Raw genomic sequence first — 23974 nt, 5'->3', positions numbered from 1 at the left:
AAAAAAGTTTGGTAAAACAATGATTTATTGGCTTAAAAAATCATTCAATGTCATGGGTGCCGAACAGCACAATTGTGCTGGTTCGTCCCGAAAGGGATATTTTTTGCGGATCAAAAGAAGCATAATGAGTTATCTGTGCGATGCTGCTAAATTGTTATGGCATGCAAAAATGTACTAGAAAATTTTGAACATTTGTATGAGAAGACATACAAAGCACTATTTTCTCAATGTCTTTGTATTCATACTTTCCTCTCTGTGTATTCATACTTTCCCGTTGATTTTTTGCACTATTTCTGCTCACGAACACGGCAGAACCCTTAGCGAACAAAACGAAGAAAGAATCATTTACATCCGTTACCCGTTGACCCGTTCTCAAGCCATTTCGTGACATACAGACACCATTCCATTTTCATGCTCAGATATATAGTTGGAAGATAGAAGATATGGTGCACCACTCGGTTTCCTTCGGTTTATGGAAATTGGAAATTGGATCACATTTGCATTTTTACATTTGTAAGCCTACATTTGTGCATGTAAGATCGCAGTAAATCTCGAATAACTGCAAAATGTGTAGGGGTATGATGTCTTAGGCAACGTTTATTCTTATAAAATTTCCCATGTTTCAATAAGTAAAGACAAAATCTGGCGGTAAGTTTGATACCCATTTTACATGATATAAAATAAAAATGTACTGAAAAAATCAGTTTTCGAACATTCAAAAAAATAGTGTGCAAAATTATCGTTAAAAAACATACAGTGAATGTTTTTTTTTTTTTCAGATGGCTTGGGCCCCGAGGGATCTGCAAAAACTTAACATTCATGAGTTTTACGAAATTTTGTAAACTAGAAATATTTGTTCGACATAACTCAGGAATATCAGATTTAAAAAAAAAACATATCAGCGGGGCAACTTCTTAACGTCATTTCTCAGAGATCCCCGCATACAAACGTTTGATTGTACCTTATGGAGGAGGTTGAGACCCCAAGTTTCAAGGCGAATCAACAATCCATTCTGAATTCCATCTTCTGAAATCCTACAAGAATTTCTGATGACACTCCTTGTAGCATTCCTCTTGGCATTCAATAGAGATATTTCCATAAATTGACGATAGTTACATTCTTTTTTCAGGCATTGCTATAGGGATTGATTGAGGGACCCAAAAGCAAAGGGGTGGGAATGACATTGTTCATTCGATTTTGAGTTGAATATACTGAAAAATTCTGCCGTACAAGTTTTTCTACAGTATTGTTAATTATCTGGCTAACAAGAAAAATTGGAAAATTTGTTGACCATTTGCTTGTTTATGTGAAAGTAAAAATTGATGTCCTACATTTCTTCCACATTTTCCAGATTCTTGGTAAAATTGTTTCAATAATCTTGAAAAATAATTTAATATACCGTGAAAGTATTGCCATAAATGCTGTAACATTCAAAAATTTAGATACATGTAAGATTACAAAAATAATATTAATATAATTTTAAGCATGAGCATAGATGATCGCATCGTAGTTGCACAGAGATACAGTGAATGGGGTTTTGGACCGAACTATTCTCAATGTGCACAAATCGAGAGCTCAAAATTTAATAAGCAATAACGGCTCCGGCCACGTCTATAAGGTCATTGGGAGAGGAAAGCAATGTTAATTAGACAATCATTGTTACTATAAACCGAAAACAAATTCTGAATCTCTGCACCTCCACAGTTGTCATGGGTTAGTGGGAAGGTAAAAATCTGGAAGTCACCTTCCGATCGAGCGGTTCAAACACCTGTTTCGTTACCCAACCCAAATCGGCCATCTGAAAATACATGTGACACGCCAGTTCAATTGAGGATACAATAAGAAAAAAGGTTCAATACTGTTAGTATTAGAATTAAAAAAAGTTTTATTCGAAAGTACACAAGTGAAACAAAACTAGCTGTTGGTCGCACTGCTATAGTTGTGTGCCGCCAAATGCTTCCGCAGATAATCCTGTCGTGGATAGCCCCTCCCACATACATTGCAAACGTACGGCTTGGTTCCGGTGTGGGCCATAATGTGTCGCTTCAAATCACTGGAAAACGCATAACTCGCATCACACAGGTGGCATTTGAAGGGCTTTTCTCCGGTGTGCATTCGCATGTGCGATTTGAGGCAGGACTTTCGCGCAAATGTGGCCGAACAGAGACTGCACGCCAGTGGACGGTAGTCCGTCACGTGCGTAATGTAGTGATCTTTGAGGTTGCCCTTGGTCTTGAAACCTTTGCCGCAAGTTTCACACTTGTAATGGTCGTCTTCGATTGCGTGCGATTTTACGTGCTTGCGGTAGGAATCCTTAATTGCAAACGTTTTTGAACATATTGGGCATACAAAGGGGCGTTCGCCTTGATGACAGCGTTCGTGGTCCGAAAGGGCGCATTTATCGCGAAAGATTCTTCCACATTGAGAGCACTGATACTGTTTGGTTCGGTAGGGCTTCAACTTATGGTTCAACAGTGAACGTCGCGTTTTGTAACGACGGTAGCAAATTGGACAGGGAAAATCGGTGGCATTTGGTGGATCGATGGGTTGGCTTTCTGGCCAGTGGACTTCCTGGCAATGCGTTTTAAGACTTTCTTCCGATTCGAACTGTTCATAGCAAGCACAGCATTTGGGTAATTGTTTGTTTCGTTCGTCAGCCTCCTTGGTATGGAGTTCTTTGTGACTGGTCAGTTGATCCTCCGATATGAAGTCCTGATCACATTCATCGCATACAAAGGGCTTATCTACGTACATTTCTCGCTGGTGAAATAGTAATGCTCGCTTTTTAGTATATCGTTTGAAGCAAGCACTGCACTCATATGGACGAGCAGATATCTTTTGTGGATCGGTTTGCCTCGAATCCAAATGCACATTTACGTGTTGTTTTGCTTGTTCAAGGTCTTCAAAACGAATCTTACACTTGCAGCACCTTTTAGGAATTGATACGAATTTCCGTTTAACGTACTTTCTTCGTTTGCGTTCCGATGGATCATTATCATCAATATCGATGCCAGTTCCAGTTTCTGGAGATTTATCGTTTTCTATTATATCACCTTTTTGATCACTTTCTTTGTCCTCTTCATTGCCATCGTCTTCATCATCGCCCTCACTGTAAGGCACAAAATTGGTGTCATACTTGTCATCGATGTCCTCTTCCGCAGAACTATCACTATTTTCTTTCTTGAATGGATCTGGATAGTCGATTTCGATTGCTGGTTCATGTTTCGTATCAAAGAATTCTGCAGTTATCGGGCAAGTAGTCTCCCTAGGAAATAAAATATAAATAACTGCCCAGCTCAATTTATTTACCTTTATAGTTGAGATCACTTACCTCACCACCGTTTTGCTCTCCAGTAGCTGGAGTCGGAATTTTGCATCGGATTGCCTACATCGCTCCAGCAGTTTATAAGCGATGATCAAATCATCTTTGCAACTTACACAGCATTGAAAAGGAAGACCGTCATTTTCGTGAAACTAGAATAAGGTTCATGGTTGTGTTATGCTATCGTAAATTTAACTAATGCCTTACGTACCTCCAGTAGTACACATTTGCCTAACATTTCCGCTAAACTTTTCCCGGTCTCGTTCCAACTTAACGGAACCGTATTTTCGGCTGTATCGAAGCAGATACGGCATGGTTGTTTGCTTATTTCTAGCAGAGCCATAGCTTTATTTCAGCATCCGAGCTCTGTTTAATGATAGGTTTATGTTGGTGTATCTATTTTGAATTAGTGTTATTTACTTGCGTTAAATAGCGAAAGCGTTTGTTGCGTTTGTTGTGAACTGGAAGTGACAGACCAGAACTGGCATCATTTTTACTAGAAACAGGTAAGCAGCTTATTTAATCGTAGTATTAGTGAGCGTGTGCAGCTGTGAGAATGATGTCACGATATGCTCCTGAAATTCCTCGAAGAAAAGCTTCAGATTTCCTTCTACTTATTTATTCTTTAACCCTTAAAATCGTACCTTGAATTTTCAAATGGCCACAATTTGGAAAACGCTAGATCAAGTAATTTGAAACAAATTTAAAAAAAGGGGGAGGGGTTAGGGTGGATGTCCCACCCAAGAAATATAAGACCAACTAACCGTATTACCTTTAAAATGTGTTTCAAATTTATTAATCTAGCGGTCTTCAAATTAGGGCCATTTAAAAATTGAAGGTACGTCTCGGGCTTTTAAGGGTTAATAAAATTATGAGTCCCTCCAAAAGTTTCTTCACAAATTCCTTGAGCAATATTTTGATGCTTGAAGAAATTTCTGCATAACATAACGAATAACGTTACTACCTCATGGTAATTCCCACAAGGTCAGGATTTTGGTCCTGAGATTTTTTACTGAGTCTATCTAGAGAAATAGGAGATCTCAAAAAGGTTCTTACGAAAGTTCCTACAAGAAAACCAATAAAGGTGAATAAAGGTTAATTCCAGGGTTTGCTATATTTGTTAATGGAATTTTCCAAGTTTTAAGTTTCATCCATGTCTGTCCAATGGCTCACCGGAAGTGACCTCACAACCGAACCTTGGTCATATGGTTAAATTGACAATATCGAGAGGCTTGCGTTTCTGAGATCATTTCATGACGTTCAAGTAATCGCAAATGTTGCTTCGGTTCAAATTATGTTTGTTACTTGGCCTTGGCTCCTAACCGGGGAAAGTACTTCCTGAATCATGTTCCGGCTTTCGCCAGGTAATTTAGAATACCCCATTATTCGAAAGTTAAAGTAATTTCTGTTTACTGCAGTATGTTCTGACATAACTTCGCAATATAGCAGATTTTTTGTCATTTTTATTTATAATCCAAATAATATACTAAAGAAAAAAGTTTGGAGGTTTTATTGTGTAAAAGTCAGAGAAAGCATTAGATCGTCGCATACTCTGGTGATGAACTTTCAGCCTTCGAAAATCTCATTCAATTGTTCTAAACATTAGTTTATTTAGTATCAGTGGATGGGGGAGGTCTTAGAAAACTTGTTTTTCATGGTCACAATGAAATATTATCCTATCTTTTACGTCTTAAAAGTTTCATCACAAATATATTGAATACAATGACTGCATGATAAAATTTGAAGGAATGCTTCTAATTCTTCTCCACTAAGGATTCAGTAACAGATGACGAATTCCATCCAAAATGAGTCGAAAAAAATAAAAATCGTGCTCTTCGATTTTGATTAAATTTTGCACATGTTTTTGGTATGATAGAATAAGTGTTTTCCATAGAAAAATTGATCATTTTGACTCAAAAATAACTTTTGAAAATGGCCTATAAATGTTTGCATGCAATTTATTTTAAAAAAATCTAACATCGAATCTATTGATTTTCGAGAAAAATGTTCTATGAAGAAGTTGTAGTGAACCGTTTGGTCTATAAGAAAAAAAAAATACACTGAAAAAATATATTCAAAACAAGACTTAAATTTTAAATTACACAAAAACCCCATTTTTAATAGTTTTTAAATTTTTACTATAGAATCTTGATAGTAAATAAATGTTTGGGACAAAGTATCATGAGTATCCTCGTACCTGCCACACGATATACACATGCAAAAATGGTCAATCGGCAAAGAAAGCTCTCAGTTAAAAACTGTGGAAGTGCTCATAAGAACACTGAGAAGCAGGCTTTGTCCCAGTTGGGACGTATTGCCAGAAAAAAGGAGATAAGGGTCTTTACCCTTTACCATATGTTTGTCGAATTGATATGATTTTCTTTATTATAGAGTCTTTCATCCTTAGGTGGATTACCCATATGTTTAATGGTAAAAATTCTTACAACATGTAAAAAACACTTATGAAGCATTTAAAATTCACGAGATATTTAACTTTTTAACAATTATAGGCAAACATTTCGCTGTGGTGTCAGTTTTTAATAAATTTAAGCTATCACAATTATTTAACTTTATTTTTCTTAAAACAGAGAAGAGCTGTTAAAATTGTATATTCTTTTTTGCTAAAAGCATCACAACTGAACCGCATTTAGTCATTTTCCCAGTTCGTTTAATTCATTAATAGGACACTCCAACGACTATTTTCTCAATACCTACATCCGAAACCAACATATGACTCGTAGGCGTATGGGGACAGCATAGTTCATGCGTACAACATCGCTTGTCTCACCTCACCGTATCTCAAGGCAGTGAGTTGAACCAAGTGAGATATCTCAGTCTCACAATGATTTGTCAAAATAAATGAAAACATAACTTTAGATGTTTTACAATCTGCAAAACTAATGTTTTGGACAATTTTTAAGTACGTTTTCTGAATAAACTAATTCAACCCAACAACAATCGCAATGTTTTCGATTATCGACGCTGCAGCTTGTCGAATATGTTTCGATACAGCCGTTTCTGTTAAATCTCTTGCCGATATAGTGGATGGCAATTCGCTGGCCGATATGTTGCGACACTGTGTCAATCTGGAGGTAGGTACCCTCAAATATAACAATTCATGGAATGCAACTAAAGCTCGGTACACATTAATCAGATTAATCAGAACGATGGACTGCCGTACCATTGCTGCTCCAAATGTAAAGAGGATTTGATAGTCGCATATCGCTTGGTAACTCGGTGCCATGAATCCGACACCAAGTTTCGTGAAATGTTGGAAACGAAATTTAAACAAAGGTATGATTGTGATATCCATCAAATTGGCTGTTGTGTAGTTTATGATTATTTTACAGATCTCCAACAGACAATGATTTGAAACCTCCTTTAACAGAGGACGACATAAAGATTGAACATGACATTGATGAAGAGCAAATATATGCGGAACCGTTGCTTCCGAATTTCGACCTGGATACCAATTCATGTGTTAAAGAGGAAGACAAAGATCATTTACGCAAAAAAGTAAAGGATAAATCAGATTCTAGCGATGATGAAATAGAGGACGATGATGATGGGAAAGGAGACGATGGTTCAAATTATGAAATGCAGTCCGATGAAAATGACAGTGATGATGATCTTCCGCTTATAAGAAAGAATAATACTTCGGAACGATGTTGTCGATGTAGGATTAAACTAAGTACAAAGGAAGCTGTCATTGAACATTTACAGGCTATTCACTTGATTAAACGGTGTACAGATTCAGATAAAATAAAGGCCAAGCCGTTCGAATGTGATCTGTGCTTCAAACGATACAGCACCAAAAGAGCTTTGCGAAAACACAAGCTGGTTCTCCTGGTAAAGAATAAATTCCAGTGCGATCAATGCGAACTGAGCTTTAGGCTGGAGAAGACTTTGCAGCGACACAAAGAAGGCCATAGAAATATAGTTCAACCATACAGTCAACGCAAGGATCAGCTACCCCGATGCTGCGCTTGTTTTGAACAGTTTGACACAGATGAGCTTCTGAAGAAACATGCCGATGAATCTCATCCACCGGATGAAGCAGCAGCTGAAGATCCGAACAAACCATTCCCATGCGGTTTATGTAACCGACGTTACAAGAACATGCGCATATTGAAGGAACATCAGAGTAAACCGTACCGTACCGTACAATACCAGTGTGCAACCTGCGGGCGAACGTTCAAAGAAAAGTGTGCCCTAGCTGACCACGAAAGGTCCCATGGAGAGGAGCGATCGTTCATATGCCCGGTATGTTCAAAACCTTTTGCGATGAGAGATTCTTTCCGAAAGCATGTTAAAGCACATTCTTTGGCCGAGGATCGGTTCAAATGTGAATTTTGCGGTAAAGGATTTAAGGCCAAAGCCAATCTGAAATGTCACCTCATTACGCACAATCCTCAACATCGTCCGATACAGTGTACGCTCTGTCCAGCAACGTTCGCCAGAAAGGTATGTCTGCAGGCTCATATGAAATTGCACACCGGCGAAAAAGCACACAAATGTGATCAGTGTGGTGCAACTTACACTTTCGCTACGGACTTGAGGCGGCACATCATGGCCCACAATGGCATCAAACCGCATGTTTGCACCATCTGCGGCCGTGGATATCCCAGGAAGGATTACCTTAGGAAGCATATGGCTAACCACGACCAGAAACGACCTGATGGGAACAATCTTGCATGATCTGCAGATTTCGACGATTTATATTAACAGTTCAATTTGCAACCTACGTATAGGTTTTTTTACAACTGTATTAGTCTTATTTATTATTATTTACCCTGGCTCTTGGGATGACAAAACAAAAGATACAAATATAAACAGAACGAAATATTTAAAAAGTATTCTGCTATTCCTGCAATGAAAATAAACCGTGCTTACAGAAATTTTCAACCCATCAAATATTATTGTGTTGCAAAAAATAGATACCATACCATATTGCCATAGAACGTAGAAGCGTATGCAAAATTTAAATTCAACATTTCTGCTATTAAAAATGTTGATTCGTAGTCTTCCACTAATTTACCGTGTTTAACATCCCGATATGACTCACTGGAGAATTTCTCCCTGAATTCCTCCTGAGATTTCTCCATATATTCATTCAGTGTAGCTTTCACGGTTGAGACCTTCTTTAGCCTAGTGCAGAATTGTTACGGGAAATCCAACATATTTTACGTGCCAAATCTGCGTTGACCACAATTCAATCCGCACCAAATTCGCGCCGAATGAAAGCGCCAAATTGGGGCCTTCATTAGCCAAGAGCAAGCGGCTACAAAGCAAAGCCATGCTGAAGGTGTCTGGGTTCAATTCCCGATCGGTCCAGGATGTTTTCGTAACGGAATTTTCCTTGACTTCCTTGGGCATCAGAGTATCATCGTACTTACCACACGATATACGAATGCGAAAATGGCAACTATGACAAAGAAAGCCCTCAGTTAATAACTGTGGAAGTGCTCATTGAACAATAAGCTGAGAAGCAGGCTCTGTCCCAGTGAGGACGTAATGCCAAGGGGAAGAAGAAGCTTTTAAAAGCTTCAAAATGAATCAAATGCGACCTCATGTGTCAGATCAAACAAGAATCAAAAGAGACCAAACAGGTACCGAAAAAAAAGAGTTTCAATGAGAATTTCTCCCAGAATCTGACCAGAAAATTTGTTGAAGGTTGAAGAAATAATTTTCTTCGAGATTCATCTCAATGTTCCTCAATGTTATGTGATTCTCTCAAGCAATTTCATGACACATTAGGTCAGGTATTATGCCAGTTTCATTCAAGATTTTATTCATTTATTCTTTTACGGATTTTCCACGGAATTTCTATAGGATTTTTGTTAAGATCCGATTATATCCAAAATTATTCAAATGTTCCTCTTGGGATTTTTTTTAAGAAATTCCATCAGAAATTTAGTGATGAATACATCTGCGAATTTCTTTATTAATTAATCCGGTGATTATAATAATCTCCAAAAATTATTCCAGATATATTACGAGGTCAATTTTACCAGTGATTCTTTTTGAATTTTTTTACAGTTCATCCAGTGAATCTTCCACAGAGTTCAATCAGTAAATCCATGGAAGTCCTCATGGAATCTGTCAACGAAATGTTCCAAAGAATTGTCAATGTTTTTTTCTCGAGTATGACTGAAGGAAATTGTAAAGGAATCTCTGATTAAACTTCTGGCAAGAGAAATATCCAATTAACTCCTGTATTCGAAAGTGATAACACGAGTAATTTCTGGATGAACTTCTAGAGAAATCTTTGAATGAATCCGGTAAACATCCTAATAGATTCCCTGAAGGAGTTTCTTAAGCAATTCATAAAACCATTCGTGCTGAAATGTTTGAAGGATTTTTTTTAAACAGTTGGAAGAATTTGCGAAAAAAAGTGTAGGACTCCTGATGCAATTTTTAATTGATAAAAAAAGAATAAATATCAAAAAAAAACTCGGGAATAAACCTTTTTCTCCTGGAGATATTTCTTTAGGAAACTTTGAAAGATTTCATAACTAAAGCAATCACTATAAGATTTATTCAAAATGCTCCGGAGGGATTCCTAGGAGAATTTTCAGAACAATCCCTGTGTATTGTACTAACATTGTTCCACTGAGCATTTACAACGGAATTCTCTACAATGATTCTAGATTTTGTTGTAGAAATTTCATCTAGATTACAAAAGTAAGAATGCACAAGGAAATTTCACGATTTCACGCAATAGTTTCTTTTGATACATTGATACATCGTGCAATTAAAAAAAATCTACAGTAAGAACAGTATCTTCGAACTTCAACCAATATTTCATTTAATCATTTCGGCGGAGTAAAAATGTAGAAACTGTCTTTGACCAAATGTTTTTTTTTTTGAATTATGCAAGGTAGTCTTTCAATATTTTTCTTTTATTTTTTGGACGGTTGTTAATGTATCATTAAAGAACATACACACTGAATTTGAAGTTTATTGGAATTAAATTGCGATAGTTATTCAATAAATAATTCGCACTTACATAACCTTTTTCGACCCATTCTCACCCCAACGACGGTATATCGAAATGTTTAATGCTCTAAAAATATATGTTTTTTATCATTTTCACATAACTTTTTGCATTAGAAGCAAGATAAATCATTTGGTTTTGTAAGAGACAGTTAATAATAATAGTCGATTTCCAAGGATTTTCTATCGATGTTAATAAAAAATTAGACAGATTTGTTTCTTTTTTCATTTAAGTATCCAAGAGTTTTATATAAATTATCCAAATTTTTAAATCGTGAATTTCGCTCATAATATCTGCAATATGGTTGTATCGAAAATAATTTCTAAGAATATCTCCTAAAAATTATTTAGTACCGTCGATGGGGGTGATAATGGGTCTAGGGGGTGAGATTGGGTCAAAACGGAAAAATATTATTTATGAAATATTTCAGCTAATAACGCTGAGATTACTAAAATTAATAATTCATATATTAGGCAACATATTATTACACATAATTCATCACAATATACATTTTTAGAAATAGTAGTTTTTGTTTACTATATCAATAAACTTGTATGTTGAAACTTGATAAAATTTACAACGTTAAATTTCTCCTGTACAAAGTATCACGCATGTACTTTAACCTTTATCGTTGTAATAGTAGAAAGTTGAAAGTCTTTACATTACACTTCACACGTATTTTCCGGAATGTATCTGATTTTTCCACAAAAAAAATATTATTTTTCGGTACGGTGTCTAAAACATAGGTTCCCAAACTTTTCGAGTAAGCGACCCACCTAGCCGTCTGGCATATTCCTCGCGACCCACCAAATGAACAAAATTTAGGGATTTGTTTTCCACTAAAACATTCTTTGCCGGATACATTATTTGATCACGGACATGCACCAAGCGCGTTTATGACAGACTTTACGATTTTGCTAACATTTCAATGTCACTTCTCGTTCAAACAATATTGTTCAATTCGCAATATTATATTTCACCACAACGCTTTTTTGATGGAAGTATAGTGCAGAGCTACTTGTGCACTTTGGAATGGGCGGTTTTTCTAGGACCAATTTTCTGAAAATTATCGTTTAGAAACACTTTAATACGATGCATATTATGGCCAAATTTAAGGGAATCAAAAGTGCCAAGAATAAGATCTGGCTCTCCATCAATGGATTTTACATAGAAATTCAGGAATCACGAAAAAAAGTTTTTTGATTTCTCAACTGGAATGTAATTATTTGTGCGTTTTTTTGGTTTATCAACAATAACAATCAAAACAATTGAGCAATTTTTTCTGAGTCAAAAATTTGAGCATTGAGAGATCTCTTTATAATTAAAAATCACTGAACTGCCAGTATTTATGATTTACCTCTTTGAACAAAAATAATTCAAATTTCATTCTTGACCAAGTTGAGTATATGTTTCAGAAGTTTGACACAGAAATGTAGTATGTAAATTTCGACATCTGCCAAAACTCCTTGTCTAGTAACGTTGATGTGAAACAGCTCACCAGATTCAAGTAAAGCTTTTCCGATATGAGAAATAAGGTTTGTTTTTTACCAAAAAAAATCGACATCTGAAAGAAAATTTCAAATGCCAAATCAAGTATCTTGATCATCAGTACCTAATGATTGTCGGGAACGCTGAAATAAATGCAGAAATAAATAAATGAGAACGATTTCAAACCATTTATCTAGATTTGATGAGACATTTGAAAATGTAAGAAAAAAATATAAGAAAATTAATACAAATCAAGATATTTTTTCGCGACCCACCATAGACCAGCTCACGACCCCCCTGGGGGTCGCGACCCACAGTTTGGGAAACTATGGCCTAAAACATTAAAAATGGGGGTGAGATTGGGTCAAACAAGAACGATAGTAAATGAAATTGTAAGTCAATTTTTTCACATTTTACGGTGCCAGATGTTCTCTTTTTTCATTGAGATTTGTTTATTCTTTCTAAATACAGCATCTCTGAAACATCAAACAAGTCTACTTGAGGATTCCGTAAATTGAATAACAATGCAACGCATTTTGACAACTTCTCAAACCAGCAACTGTGTTTCGCGCGCAGCAACATCGAAAAATTTTATCAAATGGATTTTTTTTTTTTGAATATAATTATTTATCAATATTTTCATATTACAGAAACATCTCACGGAAGTACAAATGAGTTGGATCGCTGAAATACTGGGATTATGACGTCAACATCTGCCTGAATTGTATCGATCGTGGAATGTCGCACCAAAATTTAACTATTTGCGAAGATTTAACATAATCACTGTTTCAGTACACCTTTGAGGAAACTGAATAGGCTTTATGACAATAGGGATGAGACTTTGAAGACAATTTGAGAGAAAAAAAAAACAATAAAATTTATGTAAACTTGACGATAAATGTTGGGTATACATGTTTTTTCTCATAGCTCTTCAATTTTTTGGTATAATCGTTCTTTTAAGTGGATTTATCATACTTGTGAAACATCTTAGATACCTTTTCGTCTTGTTCGCATTCATCAATATTTTTCAGTTGTGAATGGTTTTGCAATCATATTCTCAAAAACAAGTTATTTCAATTACTGTGACCCAATGTCACCCCCTCTATGGGGTGAAATTGGGTCATTTTCCATTCACTTGTGGTGCCGCTGTGAATAAATATTTTTCTTTAATTTTTTGAACAGTTGGTAATGTACCATAAAAGTACATACACACCAAATTTGAAGTTTATTGGAATTAAATTGCGATAGTTATTCAATAGATGAATCGTACATATTCCATTTTGACCCATTCTCACCCCCCAACGACGGTATTTAATAATTTCACCAGTAATCTCTGGAGATATTCTTTGAGCATTCTTTGGACAATATTTAAACAGGTACCGCAAGGACGCCCTTCACCGCTCAATTAACAGTATTTCAACAAAAATCAGTTGTTCGATGTTTTTCATAACCGTTTGCGCTAGACGCAAGATAAAACATTTGTTTTTGCAGAAAAAAAAATTGAAATGTAAAAAAGTATAATGGAATCAAATGACATGTATCCCAATGATACAGATTTAGGGCGCCATTAACCGCTCATCCTAATTGTGCGGCCCTATATACAGCACCAGTTGTAACTATAGTACAACATAATAAATTCTGGACGCTAAGAAGCATTTTTCGATGTGCCACAATAAAATCATCGTTGAACTCATGTTTACCGCCTTAAACAACCTATGTATAAAATCATATGAATTTCATTCTGATACAATCCATTTTGGTATACTAATATATGCTTATAACTTTTGATGTGAAAATTTGTTCAGATTACCGAAAAATCTGAACAAATTTTCACAATAAAAGTTCAAGTTTATTCAATTAGCGGTGAATGGAGCATGAGCGGTGCATGGCGTCCTTATGGTATACCGATATAATTAACAGACCCCAAAAGCATATGTGACCGCTTCTAATTGCACTAGTAGACAGTCCTAATTTATTATCTGGTTAAGAAGTTTCGAAGTTATGGTATTGATACAAAATTAGATTAAATCGAATATCTATTCGTGATCAAACGTCAACATCCCACCGCAAAATCGCTAGTGTTTGGAGGTGATTTTAACCTCCAACTTGCCAAATAACCTCCAAATCATCACCTCCAAGTTAGTTCTAATAGCCTCCGTTATATGAAATATGGTGGCGCGTCGATCGTCGCAAGTTTATCGTTAAACAGTCAATAGATCTGAACAAGAATCAGAAAGCCCCTTGATCTCACCAGATGAAATAAGTGAGACTTATTCTGCTCACTATTTGGGTGACAAGTGATACACAATGTGTTCACTGTATACCTCGTTTTCTCATGACGCCTATCTTGAACATATCATAACAAAACGGAACCGTGTTAAAAATTCTTTTTCAGTTCTAAAATCGAATAAATATTTCAGATGCATACAAATATCAACTCAAATTCATGTCGAATATGCTTCGACCCATCCCAAACTATCGCTTCCCTGGCAGATATCGTGGATGGATATTCACTGGCCGATATGCTAAGGCAATGTGTCAATCTGGAGGTAGGATATGGTGGAATAAATGCAATTTCCATAATAAACAAAAAACTTACATCCAAATATACTTTCATTAGATTGACAAAAATGATGGATTGCCGTACCAATGTTGTACCAAATGTAAGCCAGATTTGGTTGTAGCGTTTCACATGGTGACCCGGTGCCATCAATCTGATGCCAAATTCCGAGCAATAATACTCGAAGCCAAGGCCAAGGAAAGGTAAGATGCATATCCGACTAAGGGTGTACAGGGGTTAGACATAAAAAGATGAGATAGTTAAAATTTTGTCAACAACGGACGGGAAATTTCGTCTAGTTTTTACAAATGAACTAACATGAAAGTAACCATTTTTGGATTTCCGTAGGGTATGTAAAAAAGCTTAATTTTTAGACGCTTGTATATTGAGCTGTTGTGACTTAACTTTTATTGATATTTTTACTATAAATCTGAGCAAAATCCATTGAAATTCGTCGGAGTAATGACAATTTCTTCAAAAATGGTATGTTCTCTGTTGAATAACGTCAATATGAAACTTCATGATTTTTTTCAGACGATATCTAAGCCGTTATTTGCGTGACTTCAAGGGCTCCTAGTGATCCATGTGTACGTTCTGAGTGCCCCGGGGGATTAACCTTACCAATATGGAAACCGAAAGTCATGATTTTTAAGGGCAATGTCTATACAGTTATTTGCGGGTATTCAAGCTGTTCTGTTCACCCTGTAGCAAGTTTTGAGATTCCCGTGGTTACAATTTGGAACATGTTAAGAACCATCTCCATTAGAGGCTGTCCAATAACAACGTAGTCATTTTTTTTTTACAAAATAACCATTTTCCTGAATGATTTTAGTTTATGGGAAAAATGTTATCAAAGGTAAAACTTCACACTAGCTAAATAGGTATATAAGCGACAAAAAATTGGACTTTTGACATACACTACAAAAATCCGTTACTACAACTGTTATTCGCCAGATGCTTCCAATTTCATCAATTTTAAAGAAAGTTATGCTTGTTTGAATCTTAATAAGGTTTTATCTATCTCAGCCATTATTTCCTACCCATGAATGTACTATTTTTATGAAAAAAATATCAACTTTCGTTACAGAAATCCAGCTGAAAGTGACTTGACACCCATAGTAACAGAGGATGACATCAAAATTGAACTCAAAATTGACGAAGAGAACCGTATCTTTACCGAGCCATTGTACCATAAAGCCGAAACGCAAGCAAAAGAAGAGACACTGAATGAAGCAATAAATATCGAGGAGGATTTGAATAGTGATTGTGATAACATCGAGGATGATACTTCCGAAACCGACACTGAGGATGATGACAGTGGAGACGCTGCGGAACGTCCAATTAAAGAGAAAAACAGGACTCCACAGCGGTGCTGTCGATGTAAAATCAAGTTGACCTCAATGGAAGAAATATTCCAACATTCGAAGGCAGTTCACTTATCTAAGCGTTGCACGGATTCTAACAAAATCGCTGCAAAACCGTTCGAATGCGATTTATGTTTCCAAAGATTCACTACTATAAAAGCTATGCGTCGACACAGGTCATCGATTTTCGTTAAGAACAAGTATCAGTGCGATGAGTGCCAGCTAAGCTTCAAGCTCGAACGAACCTTGATGCAACATAAAGATTCTCACAGAAATGTGGTTCCACCGTACGTGCGGCCACAAGATAAACTTCCCCGGTGTTGTGCTTGCTTCAAACAGTTTGACGATGATGATCTTTTGAAGAAGCATGCAGTTGAAACGCATCTACCGGAAAGCACATCCAACGAAAATCCTAAAAAGCCTTTCCCATGTGATGTATGCTACAGACGATACAAAAACCTTAACGTATTACGAGAGCATCAAGCAAAGCCTTACCGCATCAAGCAATTCCAGTGCGCAACCTGCGGACGAACATTCAAAGAGAGATGTTTTTTGACGGACCACGAGCGGACCCATCGAGAGGAGAAGGGTTTCGCATGTCCGATATGTCCCAAAACGTTTGCAATGAAACTTGCGTATCGAAGACACGTTAAAATCCACTCACCGGGCGAGGATCGTTTCAAATGCGAGGTATGCGGGAAAGGATTCAAAGCGAACACCCTCTTGAAACGTCATTCCATCATTCACAACCCCAATCACCGGCCGATACTGTGTACGCTATGTCCAGCAACGTTTGCCTGGAAAACCTGTCTGCAGGCTCACATGAAAATGCACACTGGCGAGAAACCGCACAAGTGCGATCAGTGTGGGGCGGCCTATGCATTCTCTACGGACCTGAAGCGACACATTATGGCCCACAATGGCATCAAACCGTACGTTTGCACCATTTGCGGTCGAGGATATCCCAGGCAGGATTATCTAAGGAAGCATATGGCTAGCCATGGGAATTAGATTCGTTGACGATGCTTACGAAATTAGGGAAGGAATAGACGATTTATCTACAATCCAATCGAATCATTTACTAATAAATACTTAATCAATAACTATGATATCATTCATTCATAAAGAAATCTACAAAGAAACGGCTGATTGTCCTATTCTGATTTAAAGTAGGTATGACTTTAACGTATATGAGAAACCAAGAGATAGATCAATGCAAAGTACGAGGGAGGACACGGGCCTAAAATTTAAACCAAGACGTCCGCTTTTAAATAGAAGCGGTAGCCATGGAATCGCTACTCTACCACTGGACGTTTTTGTCAGGTATTCTTTGTCAATAAACAAATATCCCACTTACCTGTTTGTAATGCATTCTCTATCTGAAATGAAAAAATAATAATTTATTAAAATTAAAAAAAATAAAGTAGTTCAAGTAGAAGACGGTGGGGAGTTGATGACCGTGTGGATGTGATGACCACTTCAACTTATTATGGGATTCATTAAAAAATTTCATAACGTTGAAGTGGGTGGGTGAGTGTTGTTATGATGTAACAGCTTATACAAAATTTATAGAATATCCATACAAAAAGCATGGGGGTAAAAACGACGATTTCTGGTAGTGGCGTTTAAAATTTGTGAATAACAAAATAAACCCTGGAAACCGCTGTTGGTAATGTCAAACACCACTTATGATAAGAGCTCATTTTACCGATGACATTTTGTCTCAAAGTCACGTGTGCCTAGTGTTCTGTAAGTTTTGTTTTTTGCAATTTCTCATCGTAATAGGCTGTTTTTCATCACGCCAATCTGTCATGAAACGGCGTACTTTCCTACACTGAAGTATGCAGTGCGAGAATAATGCTGCAATGATTTGTTACGCAACGCTTTCTCATTACACAACTGTTTTGAGTTGCGTAATGTACCATTACACAACAATTTTTCAGAAATTGTAAAATAATTGTGAATGCCTTCCGACATCATTTCTGATGCCCTGAAGTGGGCTTCAACGAGATTGCAAAAAATGTTGTACGTAAATCGCTGCAGAACTCGATTTTTACAGCACTCGTCGTAATTTACCTCTCGTGCAGTAAAAATCATCATTTTGCAACTTGTTCCGTAAACTACTAGTACATAACTCGTTGTAGAACTCGATTTTTACCGCACTCTTCGTAATTATCCTACTCGGCAAGCCTCGTAGTTACTCGTCCTACTCGTAATTTACGACTCGTGCTGTATGTTTAGTGCGTACTTTTACGTTTGATTTTAAACTTGATAAGTGCAATGCACTCCTTTTTTAAGTGGCTTTCAATGCAGAACATATTTTTGTATGAATGTTGTTTTTTTTTCGTCTTCATTATAATACAGCAATTTCAAAAATTCGTAGAGTGGGGAGTTGCTGACAACTTTAAGTGGGAAGTTGTTGACCACCAGTGATATGGCATTTTTGTCTATCAATAACACACACCAGCACACACTAAGGAGGCTTGGCGGTTGATCATGAGTTCAATCCCAGGACTCTTACAAATGTTTATTATGTCGAATTCGTTTCTAAACAAAAAAATGATGAAAAAAGGACAGAAATGAAGCATTTTTCATGAAGTCACCATGCCCTCTTCTATACGGGTGGGAAATAGGCAGACAGTTCATGGGCTGGCGGAGAAAGTCGTGGATACCTGATCTGAATGACGGAGAAGAATCATTCATTCTTCTCCAACAACCCGCAGCGAGCGTCTGAAAGTCAAGCCACCAGACGGAAATCTTAGGGCCCAAGTAAAAATGGAGCAAATGTTAAAACTGAAAAAGCAGTTTTCTCTTTATAAATCATATAATTAAAAAAAAACACAGCTTTTTTATTTGACAAATAAAACAGCTGTATTTTTATTTTTTACGATTTGTCTGTTAGAAAACTTCTTTTTCAGTTTTAACATTTGCTCCATTTTTACTTGGGCTTTAATATCAATTAGGAGGAATCGTACGACAAGGCAAGTCCTGCACTGGTGGTGAGTCTAAATCACAATAGATACATACATACATAAATAACACACATCAGCACACATTTCTCGACACTTATTCCCGACTAACTGTCGAAACTCTGTTAAGTGTCACTTCAATTACACTTGATACTTAGCCGACTAATTCCTAACTTAACCTAAACTGACTCTATATTTGTTTGCAGAACTCCAGATTTACTGCCAACTACCTCTTGACCTATTCTCAATTTATTTTTAAGTAAGTCTAGGCTTATTCTGAATTTACTCTAGAATTTTTCTCTTTCTGACTCATTGTCGAATCACCTTTTATTTTCCTGGGCTGACTTACTCTCGTCACAGTCGTGTTCCAGCTTGTACTACTTTTACTTACGCAACTCACGAGTCACTCTCATTTAATTTTGATAACATTGTTGCTTATTTTTGCTCCCGACTTAAATTGAATTCACTTTCGACACAATATTAACGCAACTTATTCTTCAAGTTTTATTAATTTATTTACGACTAACTAAGTCAGAAATAACTAACTTTAAATTGAGTCTCATTTTTTTCCAACTCAATTCTAGTTGCATTCTGTACAACATGCACAATTCACATCTTTGATTTACTTATGAAACTCTCTTAGCTCAGCATTGAAACTCCTTTGGCTAACTTAGTGAACGGGCAGTGATTTGGTTGTGATTTTCCCGACCGCCCTGAGCATAAAGTATCATCGTGTCAAGTATTTACAAAAGATATACGAATTGTTCTCAGAACTTTCAAATTAAAAGAGTAAAAAAAAACATGAAAAATAAACTCAGAAGAGTTTGTTGTTCCTTTGAGGGAGTAATGCAAAGAATAACAAAAACCGACTAACTCTCATTTTGTTAACTTACTTTCTTCTTGATTTAGTTTCTAGCTCTAAAATTCCTTTCTTCAACGCTGTTCACGCTGGTCAACAACTCCTTACCAAAGTTTGAAATATAGATTTTTACACTTTGGGATGGTACACAAATTATGTAACGCTAATTTTTTTTATTTTTATTCAACCCCCTTCCTCTCCCTTGTCACGCTTTTTGTATGAGACCTCTGAACATTTTGTAAGAAATGTCACGCTTGGCTTGACCCCCTCCCCCACCATGGAGCGTGACATTAGGGCCTATTCACAAATTTCATAACGCTCAAGGGGTGGGTGGGTGTCTTCGAGATGTTACAGCCCATACAAAATTTGGAAAATATTCTTACAAAACGTGTTACAAGGGGATGGGTGGGTGTCAAAAATGATCATTTTTGGCGTTATGAAATTTGTGAATGATCCCTTACTTGTGCATGGCCGCTTTATTTAATACAGTGAACATCAAACTCAAGAGTAAAGGTTCATTCACAAATTTCATAACGCCAAAAATAGCCATTTTGATACCCACCCACCCCCTCGTAACGCTTTTTGTATGAGTATCTTAGAAAATTTGTAAGAGCTGTAATATTTTGAGGATACCCACCCACCCACTTCAGCGTTAGGAAATTTGTGAACAGGCCCTAATTACTCACTTTGACCAAATCTTTTTTTTTATCTAGTTCGTTTATTTGAGGCTCAATCGATTCACATGAACACCTCAGCAAAAAAAAAATATTGCTATTGCATCACACCGAAGCAGAGAGAAATTCCATGTCAACAAACGTAGCAGACATTAGAAATAACTAATCTAATGTATAGATTTATCAGCAGCTTTAGAAAAACTGCTCCGCTGACTGAGGTTTTTAATAATAGATTATTTTGAATACAATACTTTTCACTTTTTCAGCCATAAAAACGACTGACTGCATTTGACGTTTCGTGAGAGCGGAATCTGGGCTGCATATGACATTGATATTTTTCCTCTTCGCGAGTCTCTCTCAGGTGGGAACTAGTGATCCTTTATATGAGAGATAAGCGGAAGTAAAATTGAATGATTTGGCAACAGACCAGCAGTGCTGAGTTTGTCTGGCATCGAGAATAATATTGTACCACCGACATGACTTTCTCATTGCTAAAAAGTGTATTTTGTTTCGTTATAGATTTTTGAGCTACATTTCCAAACAAATAAACAGCAGAAAAATTCAACAACTAAATAAATAAAAGTTCAAAACAAACATAACGCATGTTCGTTTGGCTCACGCTTTGACAGTTCTCGCTGCTCGATTGGCTCACACTTTGACAGAAATGTCAGCTTCCGCGAATCTCTCTTATAAAGGATCACTAGTGTAACAGACATTACCCACTAGACTTATGCAAATTTTGAAGTTTTTGCTCCCCTATGCTTAATCGGTGCCAATTACGATGAAAATCATTCTCCAAAAATTTGAAGCGATTTGGTTGTCCACACGCCATTTGAAGTTCATATGGGAATTACTATGGAAAAGGCAAACTTTTTGTGTTCAGTCCTCCTACTGCTGATTACTATAACCTATGGAAAAGTGAACAAACTCTTCCAATGTGAAATCTTCCCAGCTACAACTTTGCCGAAGACCACATTTTGATGGGACGTAAGGATAATTTGTTATTATTGATAATGAAGTCTAAACCATGCTGAGATGATCATTATTCCATTACTTTCAGAGCAACACTGCCTTTTTGCTGTAGAACATAGTAGCCTGGATTACTTTGATCTATTCTTTCCGCCAGGAGCACCACTGTTGCCTGCCGAACAGTTTGTGAAGCATGTAAAATGCAAACCCACTTTATGATGATGAATAACAATTTATCCAGACGTCAAATCAAAATGTGGTCTTCGACAAAGTAGTAGCTAGAAGGATTTCATATAAGAAGTGTGTGTTCACTTTTCCATAAAATATTATGATGAAGAGATAGAGGGTTGAACACAAAATGTTCGCATTTTCCATAGTAATCTCCATATAAACTTCAAAAGGCGTTTGCACAGCCAAATTTCATCCAAATCATTTCAAATTTTGGGAGAATGCTTTTTACCACAAGAGAAACCATTTAAGGCTCAAGAATCCATCATTCAATCATCAGCAATCATTGAAAATGAAAAACCAGTTTTTTCGCTCAAATTTTAAGAAATCCTCATGAAAATCTATCATTGCATTACAGATTGCAAGGGTAATGCAATGATAGATTTTCATAAACATTGCTTCGATTTTGAGCAAAAAAACTGGTTTTGAAAATTTGTAAAACGATGATGGTTATTTTCCTCTTAAGCATAGGGGAGCCAAAATTTGCGTCACTCTATTACCCACCCCAATTTTTTCCCATGGGGTAATATTGTGATGCCAGAAGTCTGATTTAATACGCCATATTTTCAACATAAACTGGTCAGCTATATGGCCGTCTTCAGTGTCGTAAACTAGACTCGAATTTATGCCCAATATCGTGCAACATTTTTTATGCAGCGGGATTCCCTTTTTCAATAAAGCTTTACATTTCATATTAACAAAATGTCATTAGAATAATTATTATGGGTACACTTACCCTACTAGCGATCATAATATAACGCCTTCTTTTCTCGTCTTATCTTCACCATTTCATTTAAATTTGCCAACACTTTGGTGTTTAAATTGGATGATTAATGTTCTTCACTACGTACACTATTCTCAATATTCCAGATTTACTAATGTCGTTTTCGTTTTTAGGAACTGGGTCGGTGATCAACACATAAACAAACCAATGTCAAGTAAATTGTAGTTCGGTCGAACCTGAATCGGGTTGGGGTTGAAACTGTGATTCAGAACGGGTTGCGCCAGTTCCAACCTAGGTTCAAAAACGAATTCGACATAAATCAATCACCTAGGCAAACTACATTTTTTTTATAAATTCAACTCGAGCTCGCGCAGATTCCACTTCCGTTTGCTTCATTTTTGTAAGCTGCTTACACGCTAAAACTAAATAATAAATATTGATGCATAATTGTTTACTCGTTTAAGCCTGATTTGCTGCTGAACAGGAATCGCTAAAGAAATTTCTCTCCGATTCCTTGCAGAAATTTTCTACAGCGACTCCCGTTTGAACTGACATCTCTTTTCAACTGCGTACTGCGATCAGAAAAAAGCGCATTCTTGATCGATTCCTTGCAGAAATTTTCCATGCATCAAGATAGGCCGAAAAATTACTTGTCAGCAGCGAATCAGGCTTTAAGTCCGACAAACATGTCACTCACACAATTTTCTACTCAGCTTCTGTTGTTTGCTATGGTCTTATCCACTGGTGTACTAAACTGACTCGGTCGAAGAATTTTGACACTAGAGCGGGTCCAAATCACGTGGGGATCATACGGGAGCGTGCCCCGCTAAAGTGTCACAATTTTCAGACCGAGTGAATTTAGTACACCGGTGGATTAGACCATGGACCGATGCACGAGTTCACTAATTTGGCGTTTGAGCGGTGCCGAATTCACTGGTTTCCTTGGTCACATAAATAACACGGCACCGCTCAAACGTCAGATAGTGAATCCGTGCATAGGTCCATGGACCGATGCACGAGTTCACTAATTTGACATTTGAGCGGTGCCATATTCACTCGTTACCATGGTCACATAGATAACACGGCACCGCTCAAACGTCAACGGATGAACTCGTGCACTGATCCATAGCGTTAGGGCCCATTCACAAATTTCATAACGCTGAAGGGGGTGGGTGGGTGTCCTCGTGCTGTTATGGCTCATACAAAATTTGTAAAATATTCATACAAAAAGCGTTACGAGGGGGTGGGTGGGTGTCGAAAATGGCCATTTTAAACGTTATGAAATTTATGAACAAACCCTTATCGAATTACTTCAGGCCCATTGTACGGGACGACTTTTAGCGCAGTCAACATCTCCATGTGTTTACTCATAATTTGAATCGAGAGTGCAATCAGAATGCGAAGTTTTGTTTAATGTTTATGATCCATAATCGAGCAAGAGTCGCAATCAAATCACTGATTGCTTGCTTGGAGGCTTGCAGGATGCCTTTTAATGTTTGCTCTCCTTCCAAAGTCATCGAAATGTTGAATGTGCTTCAACTTTTTGACACATTATTAGCTGATTTAACAATATCAAAAATTGATAATCAAACCATAACAAACAATTAAACAAAACAATGGTCTTTATTTTCACAGTTCTTACAACTGACAGTGGGCGATATTCACTTATCGCCCAGGACATCCTGGCTACGAACACTGTGTATCGATATATGGTTGTCATGGGCCTGATTTACTTAATTTTAATTACTCAAAATTTAGGTAAGTTTTTTTCATGAACATTTGAATTTTACCGATTATCCGTTCCCGAGACACCCATTTTA

The 23974-nt window shown here is 36.8% G+C and overlaps 3 protein-coding genes across 3 annotated transcripts; 2 read left to right on the top strand and 1 right to left on the bottom strand.

Moving 5' to 3' along the window:
* Positions 1–1856: 1856 nt before the first annotated feature.
* On the bottom strand, positions 1857–3782 carry LOC5578789 (gastrula zinc finger protein XlCGF26.1). Its single transcript, XM_001657109.2, has 3 exons — positions 3534–3782; positions 3332–3474; positions 1857–3265 (listed from the first exon to the last, which is right to left on the bottom strand). Exons 1-3 carry the CDS (start codon positions 3663–3665, stop codon positions 1915–1917), a joined length of 1626 nt encoding a protein of 541 aa, XP_001657159.2. The 5' UTR covers positions 3666–3782; the 3' UTR covers positions 1857–1914.
* Positions 3783–6159: 2377 nt separating this feature from the next.
* Positions 6160–8169, top strand: LOC5578790 (gastrula zinc finger protein XlCGF26.1). The gene is made up of 3 exons (XM_001657110.2): positions 6160–6414; positions 6477–6616; positions 6673–8169. The coding sequence occupies exons 1-3, from the start codon at positions 6286–6288 to the stop codon at positions 8018–8020; spliced, it is 1617 nt and encodes a 538-aa protein (XP_001657160.2). The 5' UTR covers positions 6160–6285; the 3' UTR covers positions 8021–8169.
* Positions 8170–14116: 5947 nt separating this feature from the next.
* On the top strand, positions 14117–16840 carry LOC5578791 (zinc finger protein 287). The gene is made up of 3 exons (XM_001657111.2): positions 14117–14356; positions 14428–14570; positions 15455–16840. The coding sequence occupies exons 1-3, from the start codon at positions 14228–14230 to the stop codon at positions 16740–16742; spliced, it is 1560 nt and encodes a 519-aa protein (XP_001657161.2). The 5' UTR covers positions 14117–14227; the 3' UTR covers positions 16743–16840.
* The last annotated feature ends 7134 nt before the right edge of the window (positions 16841–23974 follow it).

Source organism: Aedes aegypti, chromosome 2 (assembly GCF_002204515.2).
Source record: "Aedes aegypti strain LVP_AGWG chromosome 2, AaegL5.0 Primary Assembly, whole genome shotgun sequence".
NCBI lineage: Eukaryota > Metazoa > Arthropoda > Insecta > Diptera > Culicidae > Aedes > Aedes aegypti.
This window is presented reverse-complemented; position numbering and strand designations above follow the sequence as displayed.